This window comes from Pelodiscus sinensis, chromosome 15, assembly GCF_049634645.1.
Source record: "Pelodiscus sinensis isolate JC-2024 chromosome 15, ASM4963464v1, whole genome shotgun sequence".
In the NCBI taxonomy this organism is placed as follows: Eukaryota; Metazoa; Chordata; order Testudines; family Trionychidae; genus Pelodiscus; species Pelodiscus sinensis.
Window position 1 is genome coordinate 8410353 of NC_134725.1, and position 25376 is coordinate 8435728.

The window sequence follows — 25376 nt, forward strand, 5'->3', positions numbered from 1 at the left end:
AGAACAGAGTTCAAAATGGCCACCCTTAAAGGGGCAGGCAACTTTTTTTGGCTCAACTTCCCCCAACCCTTCCCCCCCCCTCAAAACTTCTCCCCAGCCCTCCCCCCTCCCAACTACTTTTTTGTTTTGAGCAAAAAGTCCTTGGTGGTCCTCAAAAAAATTGTTTGGTGTTCCTCAGTCTTAAAAAGTTTAGGAAACACTGCTCTACTGGGACAGACAGTGATGGGCAAAGACACCACCACACTCATCTCCAGGAAGTGAGCACAGCAACTGACATGCTCTGGATATTCGCCACCATCTGTCATCTCATTCTGACCCATTTCGCAGAGCGACACCCTCAACAGTGGGGCAGAAGGAGCGTGCATGCTCCAGCTTGAGAGAAGCAAAGGTACAGTGTGGACAGAGAAGAGCAGAGATTAGTGCCTCACAGGGGTTAGCAGCATTTCTCCCCTACCTGCTCTCTGGCGCCACACTGCAGCAAATGACAGCCAGAGGGAAGAAGACTGGAGGGCAATCGGCAGGAACAAACTTCTCCCAAAACAGCTTTACATTGAGGCCGAAATCCAGCATGCGAGGGAGACAGTCAGGGTCAGCATACACCTGCCCTATGATCTAGAGGGGAAAGAACTGCTCAGGTACAGTAACTAAAGCAATAGAGAGCAATGAGGGCTGACATGGCTAGGTAGGGCCTTCGGGAAGCAATACAATTAGCATCTGATTATAGGGCAGGGTGAGAAAGCTAGAACTGAACCAGTCCAAACCTACAGCAGGACCTGCGGTGTGAAGGAATACAGGCAAACCTTGTAGGCAGCACGGGGCTAAAAGTCTTTCTGCAATAGCAAGGAGCTGGTCCGCCCGGTCTAGAATAGAGTGTGAAAGGTTAACAAGTAAACAGGACCCTACACGGATGACGTTTACCAGTTCTGGTTAGCCAGTAATCTATGGGGGCTGGAGCAGCTCCCCTGCTGACACAGAGCCCTGTACGGGGCCTGCTGTAGACTCAGGCTGCTCCAGCATTCGGAGCAGCCTCTGTCTGCAGGGAGACTGGGCCTGCCCTGGATGGGCTGCTCCAGCAGGGGTTGGGATTTTACATTCCTAGTTTAGAATCCCACCTCTGACAGTGGCCAACAAATGGTTCGGAAGAAAGTGCCACAAATCCCAGAGCAGAGAAATGTGGGATAAGCTGTCTCCTTGTGAAGGTTTCATGAGGGCTTGAACTGCAGCAGGGGAGGTTTAGGTTGGATATTAGGAAAAGCTTCCTGTCAGGGTGGTCAAACACTGGAATAAATTGCCTAGGGAGGTTGTGGAATCTCCATCTCTGGAGATATTCAACAGCAGGTTAGACAAGACACCTGTCAGGGACGGTCTACATCAGGGGAGGGCAAAGAGGCCTCGTGAGCCTAACCCGGCCCACCAAACCGGTGGATCTGGCCTGCGGCTGCCCTGCCACTCCCCTGCCCCCAGGCCAATCCAGGACAGAGGAGCACATGATGTCCCCCCCCTGCATGAGGCCCTGCCCCTTCAGGAACAATCTGGGGCCACTTCAGAAATTTCTGAAGTAGTCCCCTTTTTTAAAAAAATTGCCCACTCTGATCTAGACAGAGCATGGTACTGCCACAAGAGCAAGGGACAGGGCTCAACCTCTCAAGGTCCCTTCCAGTTCTATGATTTTATCAGCCAGATTGATTTAAAACCTAACATGAGAGGTTATTTCTCTTCCAATTCTCTGTTATCATTAAGTATTATAATGAGATGTCCTAGTCATACGAAATCCAAATCCTCTCCAAATGTTGCTAAGTTGGTGGCCTCAAGCACAACACGTGCCGGGTAGCACAACACATTCCACAGTGTAATTATGTGTTATGTAGAAATTAATTGCATCACTATTTCCAAGTTTGTTTTCCGTTTCATTGAATGTCCCCTTGCGTATGGGCTATGAGGTGGCAGCCCCAACTCCAGTACAGAGCCCCTTTCTATTGTGGATAGAGGAGGAGGTAAGACAGGACCCAGATGACAATAGGAAGGCTTCTTGCTCAGACCCCTTAGGAACGCCATGTGGCCTGGACCTACCTCGCAGAGAACGATCCCAAACGAGAAGATGTCCACAGTCTCGTCATAACACTGCCCTGCAGGAAATACAAACAGGTGACTTTGGGAGCTAGGAGGTTCCAACAGCAGCCAGGTTGCTTCGGAGATGGAACAGGAAGCACAGTGGAGAAGCAGGGACGGAATCATTAAAACCAATCATTTCACTGCCATTACACACACTTAAAATGGATTCATGTAACACAGCCTCAGTGTCAAGGGAAGAAAAAAATGCTCAAGAGAGTCCTAGATAGGTCACCACGGTTCAAGTGACTGCTGATGTCAAAGCCAAGAGCCTTTGCCGTTGGCACAGATCATCCTTGCAACACATCTCTGCGGTACAGTGCCAGCTGCAAAGGAAGCTAGATCCCCTCTTTGCTGCTGCAGGGACTGCAGAGGAAATAAATTAAGTGCTAATGATCTTCCTCAGACAGCAGAGGGCTTTGAGACAGAAAGCAGGCCTCCATAAGTGGACAAGATCCATAGGGCTGACTTCACCTGGGAGAGACAGAGAGACAGACCTCCCTCTGCAGCCAGGAATGGAAATGTGGCAGGGCCAAGCAAGGGCTGGATCTGGGAAGAGCTGCCAGGATATTACGTTCAAGCAGACTTCACCTTTTTTAATGTGTTCTCTCGGGGGCATAGCTGGCAGTGCACTTGGCAAGTGCCAGGCTTGCTACAGGTTAGCATTCCTGCATCACATCAGGAAAGCTATGGATAAACCCTATGCTAGACACCAAAGCGCCCGACAGCAGACAGCCCAACGGAAGAGGGCAGCTCCAAAAGGGGTAGTTAAGAGCAGCAGGGCACTGGGGTGAGGATGAGGAGGGTAAAAGCCATAAAACTGGAGTCTCCTCTTTCCCAAGAGATTCCTGAGCACAGCCCGATGTTGAAGTCAGCAGAGAAATACTTTTCAGATAATCACGCCCTATTTGCCCTTTCTGGGGGATTTAGTGGCAATTCTAGTTGCTCATGTGTTTGCTTTGCTGCCAAGTCCTGGTCATCAGGAGCAGCCAAGTGGCATTCTCCCTTCACTTGGCCCATCAAGGATACATCTTCCCTTAACCCACAGCAAATCTGACTAGGGATGTTAAGTATTAATTTACTAGACGTTAAGGAAGGGAACTTTAAGGGCTCACTTCCAGCTCAGGCTGCATCTGAGCACAACTCTAAGTAGCCGTTCTGCACTCTTAAAGGGACAAAGAGGAGCCAGTATGCAAAGCCGCCGGTTCATTCTCTGGTTCCCCACAAGGTCTCAGGACAACCCTCACTCTGCATTTTTAAAAGGGATGCAGCAGTGGCAGCCCCCCCCCCCCCCCAAAGTCTTCAAATGGCCATGCTGCACTTTTAAAGGGACACAGCAGCAGCACGCGGCTTGTGCTGAGACAAACAGACAGGCTGCCACTGCGACAGCCCTTTAAAAGTGCAGAGGGGCAACATGAAGGGGTAGATTGGGGGGGCGGGGGAAGAGAAGAGAAGAGAAGAGAAGAGGCTGGCTGCCACAGTTGTGTCCCTTTTAAAAATGAAGCCTGAGGGTTGTCCTGAGACACAGCGGGGGACTAGGGAATGAACCGGCATCTTTGCACGTCGGTGGGAAAAAGCGATCAAGTAGCTGATAGTGCAAACCTGATAAGCAGGAGTTATTGGCTAATCGACTACTCAACTACACCTTCACGTCCCTAGATCTGACCCTCAAGACATGGAGCCACAGCCCTCCCCACTCCAAGCATGGGGGAGGAACCACACAACAGGTGGATTTCCCCTCCAGTCTGTCCAGCATGCCACATTTCAGGTTTTCCCCACAGTCTTACCCGACTTAATTTCTACAAAGCACAGTCACATCTCTGCAACCTAAGGGTGCGAGACGCACCAGACTGATGTTGATTTCAAAGTCAGTCTCATTGCTTCACGACTCCTGATTCGTGGCCTCCACCATGCAGATGCTGGCAGGTTATTACCCCATTACACCCCACAAAGAGTCTGGACACCTCCCAGGAATGGGCTCCCCTTTCTTGCTGCTTGCGTTACAGGGACGTTTAACAGGGCTGATGCAAGGGAAAGCACAGCCACTGGATTGACCAGAAAGAAGCTCATGTATTAGCAGGTCTCTAGCCTCAAGCCGTGACTAGACTTGACTGGCTGTGAACGGCCAAAGTTTTCAGTAACCCTGTTGTCCCTACGCCTGTGCCTTGGGGTGGGTTCTCACCCGCCATAGTATGAGCATCTTACCATTTAACATCTCCGGCGCCATCCAGTATGGGTTCCCGACCACAGTGTGGCGCTTCTTCCTGTCGCTCTTGTGGAGGGTTCGCTTCTTGGTAGATGGCTTTTCCAGGGTGGGTTTCTTTCTCTCTTCCACAATTAGTCGAGACAGCCCAAAATCAGCAACCACCACAGTCTTATCCTAGTCAAGGGGTTGAATTACAAGTAGCTGATTCCGGCTCCTCTCAGGAGGTAACTCATTAGCACACAAACAACAAGGAGTCCTGTGACACTGTACAGATCAACAGATTTATTTGGGCACAAACTTTCATGGGGAAAGCCCCACACTTCACTATTAGCACAGAGTGGTTCTAGGTTTCCTATCACTCACAAACGGCACATGAAATGCAACAGAAAAGGCTGTGCAGATAGGCAGGAAGGAAGCCTCCTGCAGCTACCTAGAAGAATGCACTGAACATGGCTGGAGACTAGCACCCTGCCAGGAGGGTAGGGAAAGAGGTAGAGAGAGAAGATCAGATAGGGTGAGGAAGGAGAGAAGACAGCAGTCCTTATGCAGGGAAGGAGGAGTTTAAACCCCATTATCTTGCTTAGAGTTGCTATCCAGCTGACCTAGTTCTACCCCAGCATCCTTTCCTAGCAAACTCTCTGCTCAGATCGGATTGTGGGGTTTGCAGTCTAGAGGTAGCTCTAATATTCAGACGAGGGGGGTGTTGAGAGTCAGGTCTGAGGGAATGAAGCCCACAGCTGAGATCTCACTGCATATTAAAACAGAGCCCCCAGGATTCTTGGGGACACACACAAAAGGGATGATCAGAAAAGAAACATGAAGGGACACGTGTGTGCGTGGGTGCATAATTTATGGACAAAGGTTAGGAGAGCAAAGAATATAGCTTCACTACGTAACACCTAAAAGGGAAGAGGCTACAAGGGTTTGAAAACGGGAGCGGTCCCATGGGCAAGACCAGGATCAAATTGAGTGAATGTAAAGGATTAGGCTATGGAACTTTCATTTCTTGGGACGCTGACCTGAGAACTGAGATTCATGCTAGGAGGCTTACAGGAAGGGATCCTCTCCGTAGTGCCAGAGAGAGTAACCAGAAAGCTGAACATTACATGGAGAAAAGCAAAGGGAGGCCGACGGTCCAGTGCTCACCAGTTTGATCAGACAGTTATGTGAATTCAGGTCTCTGTGGATGATGCACATGGAGTGCAAATAGGCCTGAAACAGAGAGACAGGGAGGCATGTTAGAACAAGGTTCATGAATACTTTCTTTGGAACCCCTCCAAACACCCTGCAAAAGCACACAGCATTTCCCCAGCTACCAAGTCGCTACTACCGACCGTTACACACCATCTTATTACATCAGCCCAAGTCCTACAAGGGCAGTCTCAAGAGAAAATTGACTCACCATTCCTGAAGCAATTCCTTTGGCAAAGCTGACTTTCTGCTGCCAAGGAAATTGGTCCTGAAAAACAAGGATGACAGTGATCAGGTGTTACCTCACTAGCTGGCCACCCCCTGCTACAGAAAGAGGATATAGCTCTAGGGCAGTGGTCACCAACCAGTCGGTCGGGATCTCCTGGTAGATCTTGGAGCCTCTGACAGGGGATCCTGACTGGTTTGGCCAAGAGGCTGTCAAATGCCTAAACTACAGCTGCTCTGCCTCCCACTGCTGCACATCTCTGGCCCTTTGCCTTGGAGCTGTCCCCTCAGGATCCTCCTGTTTGCTGTGCAGAGCAGGGCAGGGAGAGGAGGGTGCTGATGTCAAGGTTCCCCCTTCTCCCACCCTGTATCGTATCTCCACAGAGCAGAGAGGGAGCACAACAGGACTAGGAATAGAGCAAGTTTGCTGGCTGCTTTGGGGAGTGGTGCAGGGCCAGGGCAGGGTTGAGCCAGCCTTAGCCCCGCTGCTCCATCCCCCACAAGCCACCTGAGCTAAGCATGCCCAGCTGGAGTCCACATCCTGAATCCCCTCCCAAGTCATGAACCCCCTCCTGCACCCCAAGCCTCTGCCCTAGCCCTGCATCCAAACACCATCCCAGAGCCTGCAACTAGAACCCCCTCTGGCATCCAATTGCCTGCCCCAGGCTCAGCTCAGAGCCCCTCTCACACTCCAAATCCCTTAATCCAAGACCAGAGCCTGAAAATCCAATCCGCTGCACCTGCCACTTTGGTGAAAGTGAGTGTTGGGAGGAAGGAGGATGGAGTGAGCAGGGGCAGTGCCTCAGAGAGGCAGGGCAAGGAACATAAAGGAGGCAAGGTAAGGATATTTGGATTTGAGGTAGATCTTGGATTGCACTTAAATTAAAAACGCGATCGTGTATGTAAAAAGGTTGGAGACCACTGGGCAAAAGAGCAAGATGCTACCTCCCCCCGCAAATCAGAGGTGTTATGTGCAAAAACAGGGAAAGCTTCCCTTCACCGTGGGAACCGGCTACAATGGACAGAACAATTCAGCTAACAGAGCTCCCTGTGGACACTCCGCAGCAGAGACAGTGGTGTGTGGCCAGGATACTTTTTCCCCTACACTGGCCTGAGAGCCATCAGGACACGCAAACGTGCTCTATGACTCACCGCACTGTGGAGGAAATCCTTTAGAGTCCCCCCTTCGATGTACTCGGTAAGAAGGTTCAGTTTCTTATCCTTGTACAGCACGCCAATGAACTTCAGCACATTGGGGTGATCCAAACTGCGCATCACTTTCACCTGCAGAGGCAGAAACATTCCCCCGCCCCCATGAAAGGTTAGTACCAGCCGTACTAAGATTCTCCGCAGTTATACTTAGCAGTCCCTGCATGGGCGGAGAAGGGGCACGTGCCATCCATGGAGGCTCACTGCATCTCCCAGAAGTATTAAAAGAAAGTCGATCCAAAACCCAACTTTCAAGGCAATTCAGTTATCATGGTTGCCTCTGTTTCCATTATCACTTGATTCTCGAAAGACAGTGATGGGCTAAACATGGCTTAGTGGACAGGACTTCCACACTGTAGCTATTGTGCCACGTAGAAGAGTAGCATTAGCATATTTAGAAAGCTGCTTTTCAGATCAGCCTGACTTTGGGGGATGAGGAAGGCAGCCATTCAATAAGCCCATTTAAAAAGCCCATTCTAGGTTGTAACTAAGTAGAACATCTTCCTGAGTCAGCTGTTGCCTATTAATGTTTTATACTGGAACGCTCGCTGTACAAGATGCATCCCACAACGTTTTACACTGACATTCACTAAGCAGAGTTCAGCCAAACGGCCTCTATGGCTCAGAGTGCCTTTTAGGCTTCCTATTCATTAGTTTTCAATAAGTCATCTTCATTTTCTGATTAAGGCAGTCATGTTTGATTGTGACATGCCATTTCAGCCAGGTTTGTTCTTCCCCCCAGTACGCTGCTTCCTTGCTAAGATTACGAGCATGCACGGCTACAGAGGGGCAGCGAGGTGGTCTCACCCTCTCACAGTTGGCTCCCTGGCCTCTAGGGATGTAAACTCATGGAGAAATAAGGAAGAACTCACCCTCTGTGGTCATCCTGGAGTAGTCCCAGCCCCAGTGGTGGGCAGGCCTAGAACAGCCCCTCAGACAGGATCACTGCCCTGACCCCAAAGCCCAGGTGGAATGCCAGCCAGCCCACCAATATAACTTTAATCGGTTAACTGCTTTGACCGATATTTACATCCCCACTGGCCTCTCAAGATCTTGCTCCTACCTCGGTCAAGAAAGTCTTCTGCGTTTCCTCGTCACAGCGAATCAGCTCCTTCATCACCATCACCTTCCCTGTTGCTTTGTGGGTCACCTGTTGGAAACAGACAGTGTCACCACCTCTAGAGAAGCATTTCCCACCCTGTGATCACATCTGCCTCCATGCCTGAGCGGGGAAAGGAGAGGGAATTCGGACAGACTGGGTCCAGGGACTTGAAGGAAATGGTCACCATCCCCCTCTCCCCCACGCACAAAAGATTGTTAGTTGGAAGTGAAAAGACAGACCCACAAAAGGCTCCTTATGGTGTGGCCCTTTGGAGTTCACTATATTATTGTATCCCAAGACTCCAGTTGATGGTTCAATTTTAATCAGTGCAAGAGCTGAGTGTGCTGCAGGCTGCTAGAGTCTCTGCTAACAGCATTAACTCTGCACTTGTGTGCCTGGAATTACCTTGTATCGACCGAGAAGCACCATTGGACAGCATGTACAACATGAAAAGCTGGTCTCCATGCATGAACGGAGCACTTCAGGGGTTTCCTGACTGCAGGCTGAGGAGGGTTACCCTCTTCAAAGGTCAAAAGCAGCAACTAAGCAACCCACACCTAATGCACAGAGATCCCTGCTGTCATGTAGCTTTCACCAAGTGCTAGTTTTCTGACATGCTAATTGAAAACTGGTTCATTTGCAATGTTTTGGGGGAACGCACGACTGGAGACTGTTTAGTTGCAACAGGAAGCAGCAAAGGTTCCACATTTGGAGTGAACAGTGTATTGAAATCAGCAAGTATGGCACCATGGTGACAGCATGCAAGACTAGACCTAAAGACTGGTGGCATCAACTGCTTTTTCTACTCCTCTCACACTACTACACTCTTAAATGCCTGAAAGCCTGTGCCAGATCCTTCATGTTAAGTCAGGAATCAGTAGGGGAGACTTTTTTGCTCTGAGTATCTGGGGGCCCTTTAACCAAAAATTCCTTTCACACTGAAAAGAGGTGGCTCTAATGAAGAAACATCAACCAGACTCTGGATTTTGAGCACAACTGCAGATTTTTCCAGAGGACCTTCTCCCCCTGTTAACTCCTCCAGTAATTCAGCTTGGGTCTACTTGGCTTAAATTTCTGGGCACCTAAACAAGCTGATCTCCTCTTCTTTCTAAAGACCCAACATAAATGTCCAGTCCATCCAGAACAGGATAGAAGCTTTCAACAGAAGATATGGAAATTGGTCTTAATCTCCAGGGGAAACTGGGATAGTCTTCTTGTTTCAGGCTTTATGGGAACTAAAGAACCCAACAGAAACCCTCAGACCTTCAACTCAGCATGGAGGAACACGAGATCCAGGTGTAGGACTATTCTCCTGGTGACCCAAACAGAAAAGCAGGGGGAACAACCAATCTCCATTGTGCAAAAAACAAATATCAAGTCAGCATTCTGAGTTATAAGACAAGCCTCGGTTGAGAGATCCCGCAGATTACATTTGCCAGGCGCCCCGATTTGGGGTTTGCGAAGGAGTGATTCTGCGGTAGCTGCAGAAGCTATGGAAGTTCTCATTGCATTTCATACTCAAAGCCGAGTCCAGCTTCTCTTCAACAACAATTGTAAACCAAGTATCACAACTGATAATTAACTTTTGATCAGCAATCTCCCCATATGAAATAGAACAGCCATCAGCAAAACAGGCTCACCCTCACATCAATGGTCCTTTTTGCATCTCTACTTTGTGAAGCTTACCAAGTAATTTCTGGTATTTTGGGGCTACAAAGTTTCACCTCCTTGCGTTTAGGAGTTTAGAGGTCTTGGGGGACATGAACATTAGGCTAGAAAGGGGCCACAAGCTGAGAATTTGGGAAACTGTTCTGTTGTAAGATGACTGCACATTAATACTGCTTAAGATTCAAAGGCCAGCTGTAGATTTCAGAGCTGATTGGATCTAGGCAGAGTATGAAACCCTGAGACTGTGTGGATACCAGGACAAGGCAGCCACACAGCATCCCTGCTCTTGCTCTGATCCAAAGTAATGCACTCAAATGTGAGCAGAATGCTGACTAGCACTATGCCATCAGCTTCTGCAAGAGGCGTTAAGGGTCTAGAGCACAGTGACTGAGGCAAGGGGAGCAAAGGGAAGTAATGAAGACAAACAGACTCGTTAGGTGAGTATAAAACACAGCAAACAGTGCCATTATGGAACGCACTGAGGGGACTCGCATCTCCCCGCGCATGCACCAACACAAGAGGAAATGCCTCCGTGCTGTTAATGCCATGGGGATGCAGATGGCAAGACATGCTGTAGAGGAAAAGGGACTGCTTACCTGGACATGCTATCTGTCTACGAGCAGAGGAAAGAAATAGGCCAATTAGTACTGTACTGAATCGAAGACTGAGCGGATCCCAGAGTGCCATATTCCCAAGGAAGCACAGGAGGAGGACTGACAACAGTAATGAAAGAAAAATTCCCAAACCACGGTGGGATGGAATTCAGGACACTGAAGAGCTCAGCTCACAGCAGCCCTTGGAAGGTAGAGGGAGTTCAGGAAACTGGCTCAGCCTGCTCAGGTTTCTGGTATGACTGTAGCAGTAACCAACTAAGGGGACTGGGAGAAAAATCCAGGGATGCCAGGGAGGGAGCTCCTGAAGAGTCCGCACTCCCGGGCTAAGATCAGATAATACATACAGAGAAGGGAGAGGGGGGAGAGTGTACAGTTGTATTGTGGGAGTTTTATTTCAAAGACATTTTGTGCCCAGGTGTGGTCAATACCTTGGGAGAGTGGAGGGCTCGAGTTACATAGGCTACCACAAACTGTCAGTGGATCTCTGTAAGCCTCAGTCTGGCACAGACTTTTGCACTGAAGGAATGACAATACTGATGCATTCAGGAAGACATTTCATGTAAGAGTGAGTCATTTTCCCCTTCCAGAGATGGGGCCCACTGACTCTGCAGTTTTGGTTACATACAGCCACCTTCTCAGCACACTAGATTCACGTTCGGTGGGCTGCAATTCACATAGCACAGTCAAAGCTTTCCAGCAAAATGTAAAGCATCTACCAGGATACCAGCTACTCACAAGCTGGGTGAGTATAAAGAGAAGAGAACTGGGAAGTGGTGAAAGCCAAAAACTCCCAGACCCGGAATGCTACCGCGAAGGGAATAAGAGTCACTCAATATTGTGGTGATGTTTTCAAGGTTCTGTAGGGGGCATAGCCTGTCCCTTGGGAATTTTCTGGGAAGTTTATGGGCCTTGGTTTTGCCCACTTACCTTGATGGCCTGTCCAAAGAATCCTTTCCCCAGGATTTCACCATGTATCAGATCACAGGGCCGGAAGATCTGCTGGGAATAGCTGGAAGAGGAGCGCAGAGATTCAGAACGACTAATGTCACGGCTCAGGATGAAAGGTTCCTTTGGGAAGCTGGGTCCAGTAGATTTGGAAATACTGTGACTTCGCCTGGAGAGTTAAAAGCAACAACTGGAAGATTAGATCAGCTGCAGGAAACAGGTCACCCTCATCTGAGCGTGCTAGTCACCACCACACTCATGAGCTTGCCACAATTCTGTGGCTGCGGAAGGTGCTGCAGCATGGACCGAATACTGCCATCACTTCCAGGGCTGAATTCATAAGTGAGCCAACAGCAGTGTCCTTGCTGGCAGCCACCCATTGTGGGTGCATTTGTAGCCATAGGGATTCTGACTGCCAGCTTACAAGGAACAATGGATAGATCTGAGCAAGGGAGTCTTGTGAATGGGGGGCAGGTTTTTGAAGGTTGAAGACCCAAGACTCATATAGCAGGAGTCTGCCCCAAGGGGTAAGCTCTCCCCACACTGCCATCTGGGCATGGCAGGAGTCTATGACTTTTCAGTTTTGTATTTCAAGTGGATAGCAATTTTTATAGCCCACAATTTAGCCTTTAATACTGGTTAGGCTATTCGACAAGCCAGCATAAAGGGGAGTCGATAGAAAGTGCCTGACTGGATCTACGGCCTCATCTCCTGGCTGGCCATCACTCAGTCACTTACAATTGAAAGACTGGGCACTATACATGAAAAGCTGGGTAAGAGGTAACAGGCAGTGGTGGCCTAGTCAGTCTAGAAGAAATGGAAGAAGATTTGCAATTGCTGCTCTAGAAGCACGAGCTGTGGTGCAGTTTTCCTAAAGTTTGGTACCTGAGAGAGCGCCTATGCAACGTTCCTTCCAGGTTCTCCTTAACATCCAGCGGGGAAATGGCGAGCGGGGTGGGGGTGGGGGTTTTTATGTGGGTGGGGAGCCTGGAGTCCAGCCGCAGCCTGTCTAGTCGCTGAGAGACGGGGTCATGTTCTATGAGCAGCTGAAGCGTCTGACTGGTCCTGCGAATTAGGTCCTCCACCTGAACAGAAATCCAAGGGCAAGTAAGAATCTCTGAAGAGGACTGACGTAAAAAAATATGAAGCCACATGGACGTCCTTTGATAGAGAGATGGACTGTACCCTGCCTCAATTGGTCACCATGGCTGTGGTTTAGTTACGCACGTTAAAACTTAACATTTAACCAATTACATTGGATTTTACATCCCTGCTCCAAACTTCATTCCAACTCTCCTCTCCCCGCTGCCACCTCTCCCTCCCCAATTAAACTGAGATGCCAACGCCAAAGAGGCAGCAAAAAGAACTTCACGTTCAGCCAGCGGATTGTTCTGTTACACAAATCAGTGAAAGCATTACAGTCCCACACAGTAGGCACTGCTATGGGGTGGGGAAGATTGTGAACTAGTCCCAAATAGGGGAAAAAAAACAAAAAACAAAAACAAAACAAACAAACAAAAAAAAAAAACCACACACCCCACAGTCTGTAGGACAGACTTCAGGATTACTCAAGATAAAACTATACCTACTTCCTCCACTTGTAATGTGCGAATAGGAACTCCATTGATTTCCAGGATCCGGTCTCCAGAGTGAATGGCATTTCGGACATTGGGACTAATATGTCTTCTGTTGACTCTAAATGAAAGGGAAGTGTCATTCTGGAGAATCTGCCTAAACAGAGTATTCAACATTCACTGGGTCGCTACCGCCTGGCAAGTGTTTTTCCCTTTTAGGATCCAGAAATAAGTGAAATAATTTCACTCTGCTGATGTTCAACACCACTGGGATGTGACGGCAAGCGTTCTCTGAGCTGCCCTAACCTCAGCAAGCTTGGGGAAAAAGGACCTTCTCATATCCCAAAGGAAAGAAAACAAAAGAGCCAAACCATAGGGAAGTGTCACAAGCTTTCTTTCAAAACAACAAGTACTGCTGTGGCACCTTGGATACAGGCAGTCCCCGGGATATGTACAAGATAGGGACTGTAGGTTTGTTCTTAAGTTGAATCTGTATGTAAGTCAGAACTGGCGTCCAGATTCAGCTGCTGCTGAAACTGACCAGCGGCTGACTACAGGAAGCCCAAGGCAGAGTTGCTCTGCCCTGGGCTTCCTGGAATCAGCCGCTGATCAGTTTCAGCAGCGGCTGAATCTGGACGCCTGGGGCAGAGCAGCTGGGGTGCTGCCGGGTTGGTACAGTAGCGCTGAGGAGTGGCGCTGCGGGACCAACCAGGCAGTGCCCCAGCTGCTCTACCCCAGGCATCACGAGAAAATCCTGGTCTGCTGGGGGGGAAGGGGGGACGCACTAGCTGCACCCCTCCCCCCCAGCAGACCAGTGAGACGCAGGCGGTGGGACCGCCGAGACGCATCACGGTCCTGCCCGCATCCTCTGTGGCTTTGCTCCACATCTCCCTGGTCTGCTGGGGGACTCCCCCCAGCAGACCCTGGAGACGTGGAGCAAAGCCGCGGAGGATGCGGGCAGCGGGACCGCGGCGCGTCTGGGCAGTCCCGCCGCCCACGTCCTCCGGGGCGAGAAAAGCCCCGTTCGTAACTACGGATCCAACATAAGTCGGATCTGCGTAAGTCGGGGACTGCCTGTACTAGCATATTGTATATGGTGGTATGAGCTTTCGTGGGCCACACCCACTTGCTCAGATGGTTTGGCCCATGAAAGCGCAAGTTTTTTATATACATGAAAAGTGTTCCTGCCGGATGACAGAATGACTTCACATCATTGGCATTGGCACCGCCCTCCTCCTCCCGTCCTGCAAGCCGGTGTTCACCTCTAAACAAAGTGCCTCACTAGCCACTCCAGGCCGCTCCTCTGGCCCTTACATCACTCCTCCACAGGGCTGGAGGAGTCATCTTAGGGCACCACCAGCTCCTGCCCCTATCTCTCTGGTTCAGTTGCTTACCAGCCTCTTCCCCTGCAGCCCCACTGGCTGCAGCTCCCCCTCATACCGTGCCATGTTTCCATTGCCACTGGCTGGCCAAGTCGAGACTCCCCACCCCATAGCCCCCTCGCTCTGCCAAACCCTGCACCCCTCTGGGAGGCTGAAGTGCCGGCTGCCTGCAAGGGGATGGGGGGAGAAAGCCCCAACGCTCCTGGCTGGATCTGGCTTGTGGGGAAGAAGTGGCTGCATGTGCTACCACATCCCTTCCCCCTCCCCCGGCTTGGGGAACAGCAGTGCAGGGACATGCTTCCTGGAGGCTTTTCCTGCTTCTCAGCAGGGCAGTGATCGACCATGCTGAGGGCACAGGGTCTCTGCTTTGAGGGATAAGGGGTGAGTCTAGAGCACAAGCTTAGCCTCCCAGCGCAGCTTCTGGCCTTTCACCTCTCCACCAAGACCCTGCATCCTCAGCCCCCTCACTCACCGCCTGCTGCCCAGCTCCTACTACATTTAAACTGCAGAGCTGCAGTGGGGTTAGCTCCCCAGGGCAGCGGGAGCCAGGACTTAGCAGTCCCCGCTTGCGCTGCTCTTGGAGCTAACCCAGCTGTGGCTCTGCTTTTTAAACACAGCAAGAGCCACTAGGCCTTACAGCTCTCGCTACGTGTAAAAAGCAGAGGCGCAGCGTTTGGGACCAGGCACGAGCTGGGACAGCCGATTCCTGCCTTGCACCCAGACAGACCCCTGCTGCGCCTCTGCCTCTTGTCCCCCGTGGAGATGGTGTGGGGGGGAACCAGCTTTTAAGGCAGCTTCCCACTGCACTGACTCCTGCTCCCCCACTTGCTGCTGGGGGGAGGGGGGAAGCAACTAGTTGAGTACTGGCTACCTGATAAACCCAGGCTACTCAGGTCGTCGACTCCTCACTTTCTTTTTTTTAAATATACACACCTATTTGTTTGTATGTGTTTTTAAAAAGTTAGACGAACACAGCCACCCCTCTGAGACCAGCTTTGTTAACTGCTATAATCCTGGCAGAGCTTTCTGGGCAGAGGAGAATCCCTGCCCTGAATGAGAGTTTACATTGCCTAGAACAACGCAAGAGAAGGGAAGACCCGCCCCGACAAGCAACGCGCGTGCTTTTATCTGCATCTCATTCCTACCACATGCCATCACAGAATGCAAAGTCCCATTTCAGCAGCTAGAGAGATCCCCAAATAAAAGTTTGCCAGAAGCGCCCAGCGGCCTTGACTTGGGTATCGCGTCACAATTACGGAAGGCAGCTACAACGGCCGCTTCACACTCACTCTTTGACCTGGACGCTGGCAGCGTAGCTAGAGCAGTCACTTTCCACAGCCACGGAGAACCCTCTCTTGCCATCAGTGGCTGCAGGCATGGAGATGAGCGTCAGCGTGTAGGGTAGCTGTTCACGCAGAGATTGTGTGGAGAGTCTTTCTATCATTGGCGTCAGCACAATCTGGTTATGGCATTTTCCACTGTGGAAGAATAGAGAAGCGTCACTGGCCACTTCCCATCCCTTCTTGCCAACCTGCACAGCCCGATCTTTTTGTCCATCAGGCTGTAACAGTTCTCTTGTCCTTATCACCCATCCGGCAGAGCTCCCCTAGTCACATGTGCCTAATCAGTCCATTCCGGTGTTTATAGATTCACAGGCTCCACGGCCAGAAGCGACCACTGTGTTGAGGAGATCTCAAAACTTCCTTGCACTATGCAACCCCAGAAGGGGGCCCCAAAATATGAGCCCACCCATGCCCACCTTCCCTTCATCGAGGGGGACACGAAACAGTCGCTCAAGGGCTTCTGCCCCAAGCCAACCCTGCTGACCTAGTCTGATCCCTGGTCCAGCCCAGGTGACAGAACTGCCTCAGAATAATTCCTAGAACCCACAAGTTTTAGAAGAAACTTCCTACCTTGATTTAAAAAAGGCCAGTAAAGAAGAATCCATCACTATTGTCAGTAAATTGTTCCACTGGTTAAGTTGCTCCCACTATTTATATCTTATTTCCCATCTGAGTTTGTCTAGCTTCTGCTTCTAGCCAATAAGAACATCAGAACGGCCAGACTGGGTCAGGCCAAAAGTCCATCTAGCCCAGTGTCCTGTCTGACGACAGTGGCCAATGCCAGGTGCCCCAGAGGGAGGGAACACAACAGGGAATCCTCACGTGATCCCTCCCAGTCATGCATTTCCAGAAAAACAGAGGCTAGGGACCCCAATGGGTCACGTTCTACTTTCCTCAGTTAAGCTGAAGAGTCTGTTATTCAGCATGATGCCCATGAAGACCCTTGCAGACTAGTCAAGTTGCTCCTTATCCTAGATCCATTTATATTAACAGAGGAAAGATCCTAGAGTCCATGACTACAAGGAAGACTTTCTAATCCTTAAACCATCCTCCTGGCTTATCTCTGAAGCCCATAAATGTAAAAGCTTCCAGGTATGTAAAACCACACCGAGCCTCGAGACCGAAGGGGAAAGCAATTTGCACATACAGCAGGCAATGGAGTGCACTGTACCGCATGATCAACAAGGCAGCCACATGCCCCATCTTACCAGTAGAGTGTGGAATGCTGTACAAGCGCGTATGTGTCTCCATCTTCAATGATTACTTTGCAGCTCATACAAGCAAAGCATTCTGGATGGTACTTGTATTCTCCAGCCACCTACACACACAGGCAGAGGAAGTTCTGATCAAGCAAGGGATGGTTAAGAGGGGCTTGGGGAAGCAATAGCTGCCTCTGAACTCCAAGCCTAAGCAGCTTTCATGCTTAAATACTGGACAGAGCAACACACATTAGGTATGTAAAATCCCATTCAACTGGTTAACCAATGAAAGAGGATGGGTGGGGCAGGAGGGGCTGCTCCAGCCTTTGCCTGTGGTGGAACTCTGCAACAGGCTGTGGGTTGTTCCCAGATACCATTACCCGGTAAGCATGACCCATGAAGGTAGATGCTTACTGATTAACATGTTACCCATTCACATCCCTAATGCAAGTCTACACTGCCTTTCCTAAGCACCTTGTACATGGTACATCTACACTACAACACTATTTTCGGATATTTCAGGTATACCAAAATAGCTATTCTGCATCTTAACAGTGTGCCCATTATTGTGAAATACCTTTCGAAGTAATGGGTGTGCACTATTATGACTTCTCTATAGACCTCATTCCATGAGGATTAAGGGACATTATGGAATAGTGGGTTATTTTGCAATTTGGTGCTATGCAGACAGTGCCAAATTACGAAATAAGCCATTTCAAAATACATTCGAAATTAAGCTATGCAATAGCTTCAAGCCAAGGATGCAGTGTAGACCCTCCCTTGATTACAGTACACTGCTCTGAAATTAGTGTCACATGTTGGTGCAATTCATATGGCACAGGAATCACTCCCTACCAATATCTGGCAGCCTTCCTGACTTTTGCTATTCTGGAGGAAAGTAGGCATTTGAGTGAACATTAGACCTCCCACTAGTTATGATACAGGTGAGAGTAGATCTTAAAGAGTTAACTGATACATCTGAGAAATGGTTTTGCAAAACTAGCATCATTAATTTCAGTTACTGCAACCAGCTACCATAAAGCAGCAACAGGACTAATGGGACACACTTTTTTAAAATTGGTTTGTTCAGTTTGCAGTAGTTCTTACGTGAGACCTTTTCCTCCAGATTGGCTCGTTTTTGCCAAAATACATTCTAGTGAGCATTCCACTGCACTATTTTCCACTAGCAGGTGTTTGTGGTAGTTCTGTCCCCAGAGCAGTGTGTTAGTTGGTACACAATACGCTGCTCTGGATTCTTTTCATTCTTGGCAAAGACAGATTTAAAGGAGTTCAGGTTTACATCTTGGTGATGATATTTCCATACAAGGGACACATTTAGAAACACCGGAAGAATGTTGGTTCTGCAGCTAGCCACTAGAGGGCTTTAAAGGTCATTTTTAGACAAGGTCCTGATTTACCATGTAGCTTCAGAAATGTTTCAGCCTAAAGGCGACACCACAGCAGCTGGGACACTGTAGTGCAGGGGTGGGCAATTTCAGGCCCAGGGACTGCACACAGCCTCTAGCTTGCCTGCATCCGGCCCCTAAGGGTTAGAGCTTCCCTCAGCATGGGACAGCCTATGCCGATGCTAGTCCCCATGCGGCATTGGGGCACACAAAATCGTGTGTGTGTGTGTGTGTGTGTGTGTGTGTGTGTGTCCATCCACCTCAGCCAGGGGCCTCCTGAGTAAGGGTTGGGTGTTTTTTTTGGCTTCTCACATGTGCAGCCCTGTCGACTGATTTTTCGGTGGGTCAGTGGCCCCCGAACCAAGAAGGCTCCCGCCCCTGCTGTAGCACTTCTGGGGAAGATGCTCCAAGCCACCAGGAGAGTTACTCCATCAGCGTCATAACTCCTGCCTCCGTTCAGTGGGACAGCTGCGTCAGCGGGAGACGCTCTCCGGCCGACAGAGCCCTCTCCACGCTGGCACTCAGGTTGTCATACCTTGCGGTGGAGACACTCACACCGCAGAGCCCGCAGCACAACGCTTAAAGAAGCTTTACACTGCAGTGGAGCCAGGGCAGCTGCCGGCCTTGCCCTAAGGGAGAAGGCTTCACTGCAGGCTCTGCAGCTGGCTCCCAGAGCCAGGGAGACAGCATGTAGCCTGCAGTGGGGAATGGAGGGGGAGAAGAGAACATCAACACACCATGGAGAGGGGCTGCTCCAGCAGGCCCTGCAGAGCAGGAGTCATCCACTGCCAGGGGTGGGCAGGAAGCTGCACCAGCCCTTATCAATTAATGTTTAGGTCCCTAGTGCAGGCCGAGCTTACAACTGCAAGCTCACACCAATCTGTCGTAAGGCAATAAAAGCACAACTCCCCCTTCCCGCCAATTTGACAAGAGACTAAGAGGAACTGGAGTGTCAGGCTAAAATAGAGGCTCAACCCCCTGAACATCCTCCACTGATGCACAACTTGGGGGTAAGATGGGGAGTCTTTTGGCTCATTTTATTCAGGGCCTTGTGTCTATGCTCCTTGCCCTCTTCCCCACAATGTGTCTGGTCCTCCTCCCTCCAAGTTGGAAGATCTAAGGCAGTGGTTCCCAAACTTCTTGGCATCACAACCCCCTTTTTGATTTTTGAAAAACCCTCACATCCCCGTCCCCCTCCAAATAGCAGCAAAACTTGAGCCAAAAATCGGGAACTGAACAGGGCAGCAAAACTTGATGGGGAGAGGCTGGGTCACCTCGTGCCTCCACTTGGAATTTCTCCATGCCCCCCAGTTTGGGAACCCACGATCTAAGGCAATCGGCATCCCAAAAGATGCACAGATTGTGTAGGCTTTTAATATTTGAGATCAACAGTGGAGTTCTAAGACTAATGCCTCCCGCCTGCAGTTACGGGCATCCGGTAATGGATGTGTTTGTTGGTCAGGAGTGGCTGGGCAGAAAGAGGCATAGCAGAGTCCTTACCATCACAGGTCCAGTCATCAGCAAAGAGCAGCCATGGCACGATTCCCCAAATTTCCCCCAGTAGTCTTTGTGACAATAGAGCTGCCCATCTTTCTCATAGTACCAGTTAGTTAGGGGGTCTTGGCATTCGGAGCACCTGTAAGACAAAGGGACGTAGCTAGCAACAAGTCATCATGGACTAGCCCCAGTAAGAGTTTGACTGGAGGAAAACTGTCTCCCCAAAAGGAAAAACAACCACCCCCCCAAAACACAAATCACCACACCAAAACAAAACCACCCCAGACAGAGGGAACCCTGTACCCAACATGAAGATGGTGCCTCTTTTTTCAGTCACACATTATCCTTTGAACAATGATCTTCACAAGACATTTACCCTTTTAAGCTCAATGTTTATTCGCATATGGTAGTGGAGGCTGCAGGTATTCTTTCCCTGTGCAGATAACGGACTCCAAGGACCTAGAGCATCTTCCAGACAAGGGTTTCAATGCACTGGAGACATTAATTCAGCCTTAAAATCCTTGTCAAAGCCACAAGTATCATCAGCCTCATTTTACAGGTGAACAGGCACAGAGACTGAACAGTCTGCCAAAGAGGAAAATCGGCAGCAATCAGAAATGGAATCCAAATCTGCAGGCTCCTTGTGCTTAAGCACATCACGGTTATGTTCTCAGCAGATGCACTGAAGCTTTTTTTTTGGTAATGCTCCCTCCTTTCCCTGAGTTTGCATCAGGTGACTTATCTAGCCAGAAGGCCAATACAGGACTCCACGCCCAAGGTGGTGGTGTTGCTGAGAAATGCGTGAGGAACACTCCCTGTTGCCCAGGGCGGTACAGATTCAGCCCTCAACCTGAGGAGCAAGATGCTAGTGCACTTGCAGAGCACTAGACAAAGAAAGCTTTGACTCATTTGGAGTAGCATGGTTCTTACAGACAGTGTGTTAATTATGAGGCAAGGCATCAGATGGCCTCAGCATTAGCAAGGGATAGAATCTCATCCAAGCAGGTGGTGACCACAACTATAATCTACTTGCAATTTCAGTCTGATTCGCAGCCGACACATCCGGGGTGAAAGTAACTTGAGTTTCTTACAGTTACTATCCTATCACAACCTGCCCTCCTTGGGGAGAGGGGCTGTTAGACATTTATCACCATCCTCTCTCCCCCACCATCCTAACAGGTACAACTGAAAGTGTGGGGGGAGGAATTAGGGAAGGGAGCTGGGGATGTGCAGAGTCAGGGCCAGGTTTATGTATGTGAATGTTTACCCAGATAACCAGTAAGCCTCACCCCTAAACGGGCAAGGGTTACTGGTTAACTGTGGAGGGGGGTCTGGCTGGAGCAGCTTCTGCCTGTGGCGAGGCTGCAAGCAGAGGCTGCTTTAGACTGAACAGCTCCTGCTTGCTGTAGTGGCGCTGCTCCAGGCCTCTCCTTTAATCAATTAACTGATTTAACAATGTTTAACCAGGGCCAGGGCTGGAGCCACTATGGGGGGGGAGGGCCCCGCCAGCAGCAGCCCTGGCCCTTCCTCTCATAAATAGCTGCTGGGTAGCCAGGGGTCAGGCAGTGCTCAGCTCTGCTTTAAAGCCCAGCAAACAACTGCCCCTGGAGGACAGAACAGCCCAGTCTGGAGGCAACCCCCTGCAAGGAACTGCCAGAGGAATGGGCAGCGCAGCTCCAGCCTCTCCCCAGGAAAGAGCTGATACCTCCCCAACCGGTCAGCACCCCACCCTGAGCCCTGCACCGCCTGGATCCTCCCGTACCTCCCGCTCTTGGCCCAGATTGCTGCACCACAGGATCATGCACCTTGTTAATTATTCCTTGGGTTAGTATTTTTCCCTTGTATAACAATTTAAAGTGTGTGCGTGCGCTCTCATGCACGCACATCCAAATAAGTGATTATGGTGTCAATGTGGGTACACAAGACAAAACTCACTTGCTCACGGATGGGAAATCTTTGAGGGAACATTGCCTCTTACAATGAAGTAGCTTCTCTCCAGCCACTGGCTCCCTGTAAGGAAAGTGAGGTCCCTTTGTTCTTTCTGGGTCCATGTGCATTGGAAGGAAAGTGGATTTCCACATTGAAATACATTGCACAAAGTTTCAGGAAGAGTCTTAAGATCATGTTGTGCAAAGGGGGACAGGGTGACAGTGAAAGCTGATTGTTTATCCACAAAGTGACTGCAGTAGCTTCCATCCAGGGACATGGGAAGTTTATCTTTAGGAGTGGAGGGAGAGCACCTGTCTCCATAGTCTCAGGGATGGTACATACTGAAACGTTAGGTTGAGCCTCTGCACTGCTCAGGGGCGTATACAGACTCTTAATTGAGTGACAGAGTTAAGATGACTTAATGCCTGGTGTAGAAACTAGGAACCCAGCTATTGCTTCCAGGCAGGCAGATTGACTATGGTGACCAGAGAACCCTTCCTGTTGCTGTTGCTGTAATGAATGGGTACACTAAAGCGCCACAGTAGTGCTGCTGCACTTGAACCCTTGTTTTTCAAGTGCAGCTTAGCCAAGAAGCCAGCTGGATGGGGCATTTGACTGCAGGAGGAGTGGGATGTCCCCAGCCTAGCTCCTGGCAGCAGGCAGGTTAGAGGGGATGGCTGAGGGCATAGCCCCCACTGGGATCACCCCACCCCTGAAATGAAACACCTCATTCCAAACGACATTTCATGAACATTCTGAAAGTGGAGATTCTCTCATTTCGGGGAACTTCAAATCCTCTTCCCTCACAAGGGGATGGAGCGTTGATATATACATGAATGGATATGCCTCTCTCCTAGAACTGGAAGGGTCATCGAGTCCAGTCCCCTGCCCTCACAGCAGGACCAAGTACCATCCCTGACACATTTGCCCCAAATCCCTAAATGGCCCCCTCAAGGATTGAACTCACAGCCCTGGGTTTAGCAGGCCAATGCTCAAACCACTGAGCTATCCCTCCTATATCCAACAGCCCCTGTCAATTTCATTTGCAGGAGGAAAGGCTGTCATAAGCTATACAGTGGGTTTATTATTACAGCCTTCAGACTTGGGTGCACACACCTTTCCTTCCTCCAACTGCTCGCCTTTGGTTTGTTTGCTGTACACATCCCCCGCCTGAATCAAAGGGGAGGAGGGAAAGCAAGGGGTGATTAACAGCAAAGTTACACAAAAGCTCATGGTTTTATTTATTTATATATGTTAGTCTAAGATGCCACAGGACTTGTTTTTTTAAAAAGTTACAAACATAGCTGCCCCATAGACTTCTCAACATCATACCTCTGAACGCAGTGCCTTGTGTGTGGAAATCCATCGGCTGCGCAAGGAAACTCACACAAAACCAAATAGACCTCTTCCTATCCACGTGCAAATAGATGATCATCATACCCAGTGGTGGTTGCTTTTCCTGTTCTACACTGTGAGGTGCCCCCTTTCTCTCCACTCTGCTCATCTGAGGAAATGGGTGTTGCCCACAAAAGCTCATGATACTATAGATGTGTTCCACTGTTACTGACTAGGGATGTAATAGTGGAGCTGATTGACTGATCAGAAAAAGTGTACAGGTTAATGCTATAGAATACACACATTTCCCTCCCCATCCCTTGCCAGTAATTATTTTTAGCAGGCTGGCCAGCAGCCCAGCTCAGTCCTGCTTTGTGATGGGTCCCAGACCTACCACATCTGCTGCAGCTATGCATTTAAAGCTTATTAGGAGCCAGGTGGGCAGGCAGCCTGGCTCAGTTCCGGATTGTGCCGGGTTTGGGAGCTCAGACCCTTTTCCCCCCTGGACAGAAGCTGCCGGGGGACTATAGAATAGTTGACTAACCGGTAAGAATACATGAGGTTACTTGACTATTCAATTAACTGATCTGTATAGGGATGTTAGAGAACTACTCTTTTTTTAGTAAAGATACACATCACTAACACTGCAGGAATATCTGGTTTACCACCAACCAACCGGCTCCTTAAGAGAGTTATCCCACCTCCGTGTGCATGCCTGTACCAGTGTGTAAACCTAGAGCTGGATTACAGCTTTAGACAAGTAAAGCTCCCGGATCCGATGTGCACTTGAGGATGACAGCAATACTGGAGAGGTCAGGAGACACCTACATTGCCACTTTGAAAAAGTTATACCCCAGCAAATACTCAGCAAGGTCATAATTCTGAGGTCCCTTTTCCTTCATATAATTCCCCAGTTTCAGTAAGAGCAACATGGCTGCACTTTCGGGCAGTGCTGTGCTGATCCCCTAGTATTACTTTGGCTGGATAGACATTAAAGTATAGCTACATCATTCAGGGGTGTGAAAAATCCACCCTCATGAGTGACCTATGTAAGCAGACCTATCCTCTGGTGTATGCTCAGCTAGTTGATGGAAGAATTCATCTGCCAATCTACTTACTGCTTGAAGAGGTGGCATGCCTATGGATGGAAAAAACCCTTCTTTCACCATAGGATGCAGCTACCCTACCCTATGGGGCTATATTGGTATAGTGCCAGAGTTTTATACTTGTTGTTACTAACCCGTCAATCGCAATCAAATGGTTGACTATAGGGGCATGACCAGTCAATCACGAGGAGTTCACCCCCCCCCCCCACCATGCTACCTGCTGCAAGAATGGAGGTAGTGCCAGCTTCCTGCTGTGTGGGGCAGGGAAGTCCTGCAGCTGCGCGCCAGGTCCGGGTGTCAGGAAGCACGCAGGCTGCTCTTCCCCTCCCCTAAACAGCCAGCACGCTTCCTGAAACGCTGGGTCTGTTGCGTCACTAGGGACTTCCTTCCCCCTGCTGCCTTCCTGCACATGGGAGGGGAGGGGAGGGGATGAGAGGAGAGTAGTAGACCTGGGACCACGCCAGCTCCAACTTCTCAGGAAGCACATGACCACCATGGGGAGCGCTCTTGGATGTAAAAAGGCTGGAGACCACTGCTCTATATTATGGTAGTCAGCACTACAGGGACATGACCTCAAGGAGGGGACAAATTGTTCCCCTGCCTTCTTCATACTGATTTAGCAATTGATCCCAACTTTGCAACACCACTTCTACAGGGAAGCAGGAACTCTTAATATTGCAGTGGTAAAGGGAAGGTGAAAGGAGGTGGAGTCTGTAAGCCGTCAGCTCTTTGCTATGCGAGATTAAACAAATCTGGGCAAGATAAATTTGCAGCTAAAAGGGCTCAGCACCCCACCCAGAACAATGAGGCAACAGTAACCAAGTGTGTCAGGTCCTAGAAACACAAGGCTTTGTTCAAAGGTGTTCACTGGCTGCTTCCGTCTGAGTCATGGCTGGCAAGAAGAATCTCACTGAGCAACACTGCAAGGCAGCCCCTTCTGACACCATTACACTTTATGGGCTGTAACAAGAGATTCTGTAGATTTCTTCACATCTGAAGATGTGCACAGCCTAGTTAGGCACTTTGATTACTTGGTCTTTGAGTCACTGTGTCTTCAGCCAGGCAACAGAGGCAGTCATGTGAGCCTCAAGTTCCTGTTTGGAAAGATCAAGAGGGGAGCTTTATTCATGCAAGATAGTGGGACAACTCCCCCCTCCCCCCCCCCACACACACACCCTCACTTGATGTGCATTAACTCCTAGCATTATTAGTTTGCAGGCTCATTTTTCTGGGCCACCACATCCAGAAGCAGGCTGGGTTTCACTCTGGTCAGGATATGGACAATGAGATGGTTTAATCCTAGACGATTTACTTAACACTGTGTGTGTGGGGGGGG

At 49.7% G+C, this 25376-nt stretch overlaps 1 protein-coding gene across 4 annotated transcripts in view; it reads right to left on the reverse strand.

The window, feature by feature from the left end:
* Positions 1–25376, reverse strand: part of LIMK2 (LIM domain kinase 2) — a 52249-nt gene that overhangs the window by 1535 nt on the left and 25338 nt on the right. For 3 of the 4 annotated variants that reach the window (XM_075898054.1, XM_075898056.1, XM_075898055.1), the window contains 13 exons: positions 19674–19809; positions 16777–16886; positions 15515–15703; positions 12859–12964; positions 12155–12354; positions 11252–11438; positions 8004–8090; positions 6884–7015; positions 5718–5774; positions 5462–5527; positions 4315–4489; positions 2071–2126; positions 455–612 (listed from right to left, as the gene is read on the reverse strand). In XM_075898054.1, the coding sequence (XP_075754169.1) occupies positions 455–612; positions 2071–2126; positions 4315–4489; positions 5462–5527; positions 5718–5774; positions 6884–7015; positions 8004–8090; positions 11252–11438; positions 12155–12354; positions 12859–12964; positions 15515–15703; positions 16777–16886; positions 19674–19809 (1659 nt within the window). Of the gene's footprint in view, positions 1–454; positions 613–2070; positions 2127–4314; positions 4490–5461; positions 5528–5717; positions 5775–6883; positions 7016–8003; positions 8091–11251; positions 11439–12154; positions 12355–12858; positions 12965–15514; positions 15704–16776; positions 16887–19673; positions 19810–21605; positions 21681–25376 lie in introns of all 4 variants that reach the window. The other variant, XM_075898053.1, reaches the window with a different exon arrangement.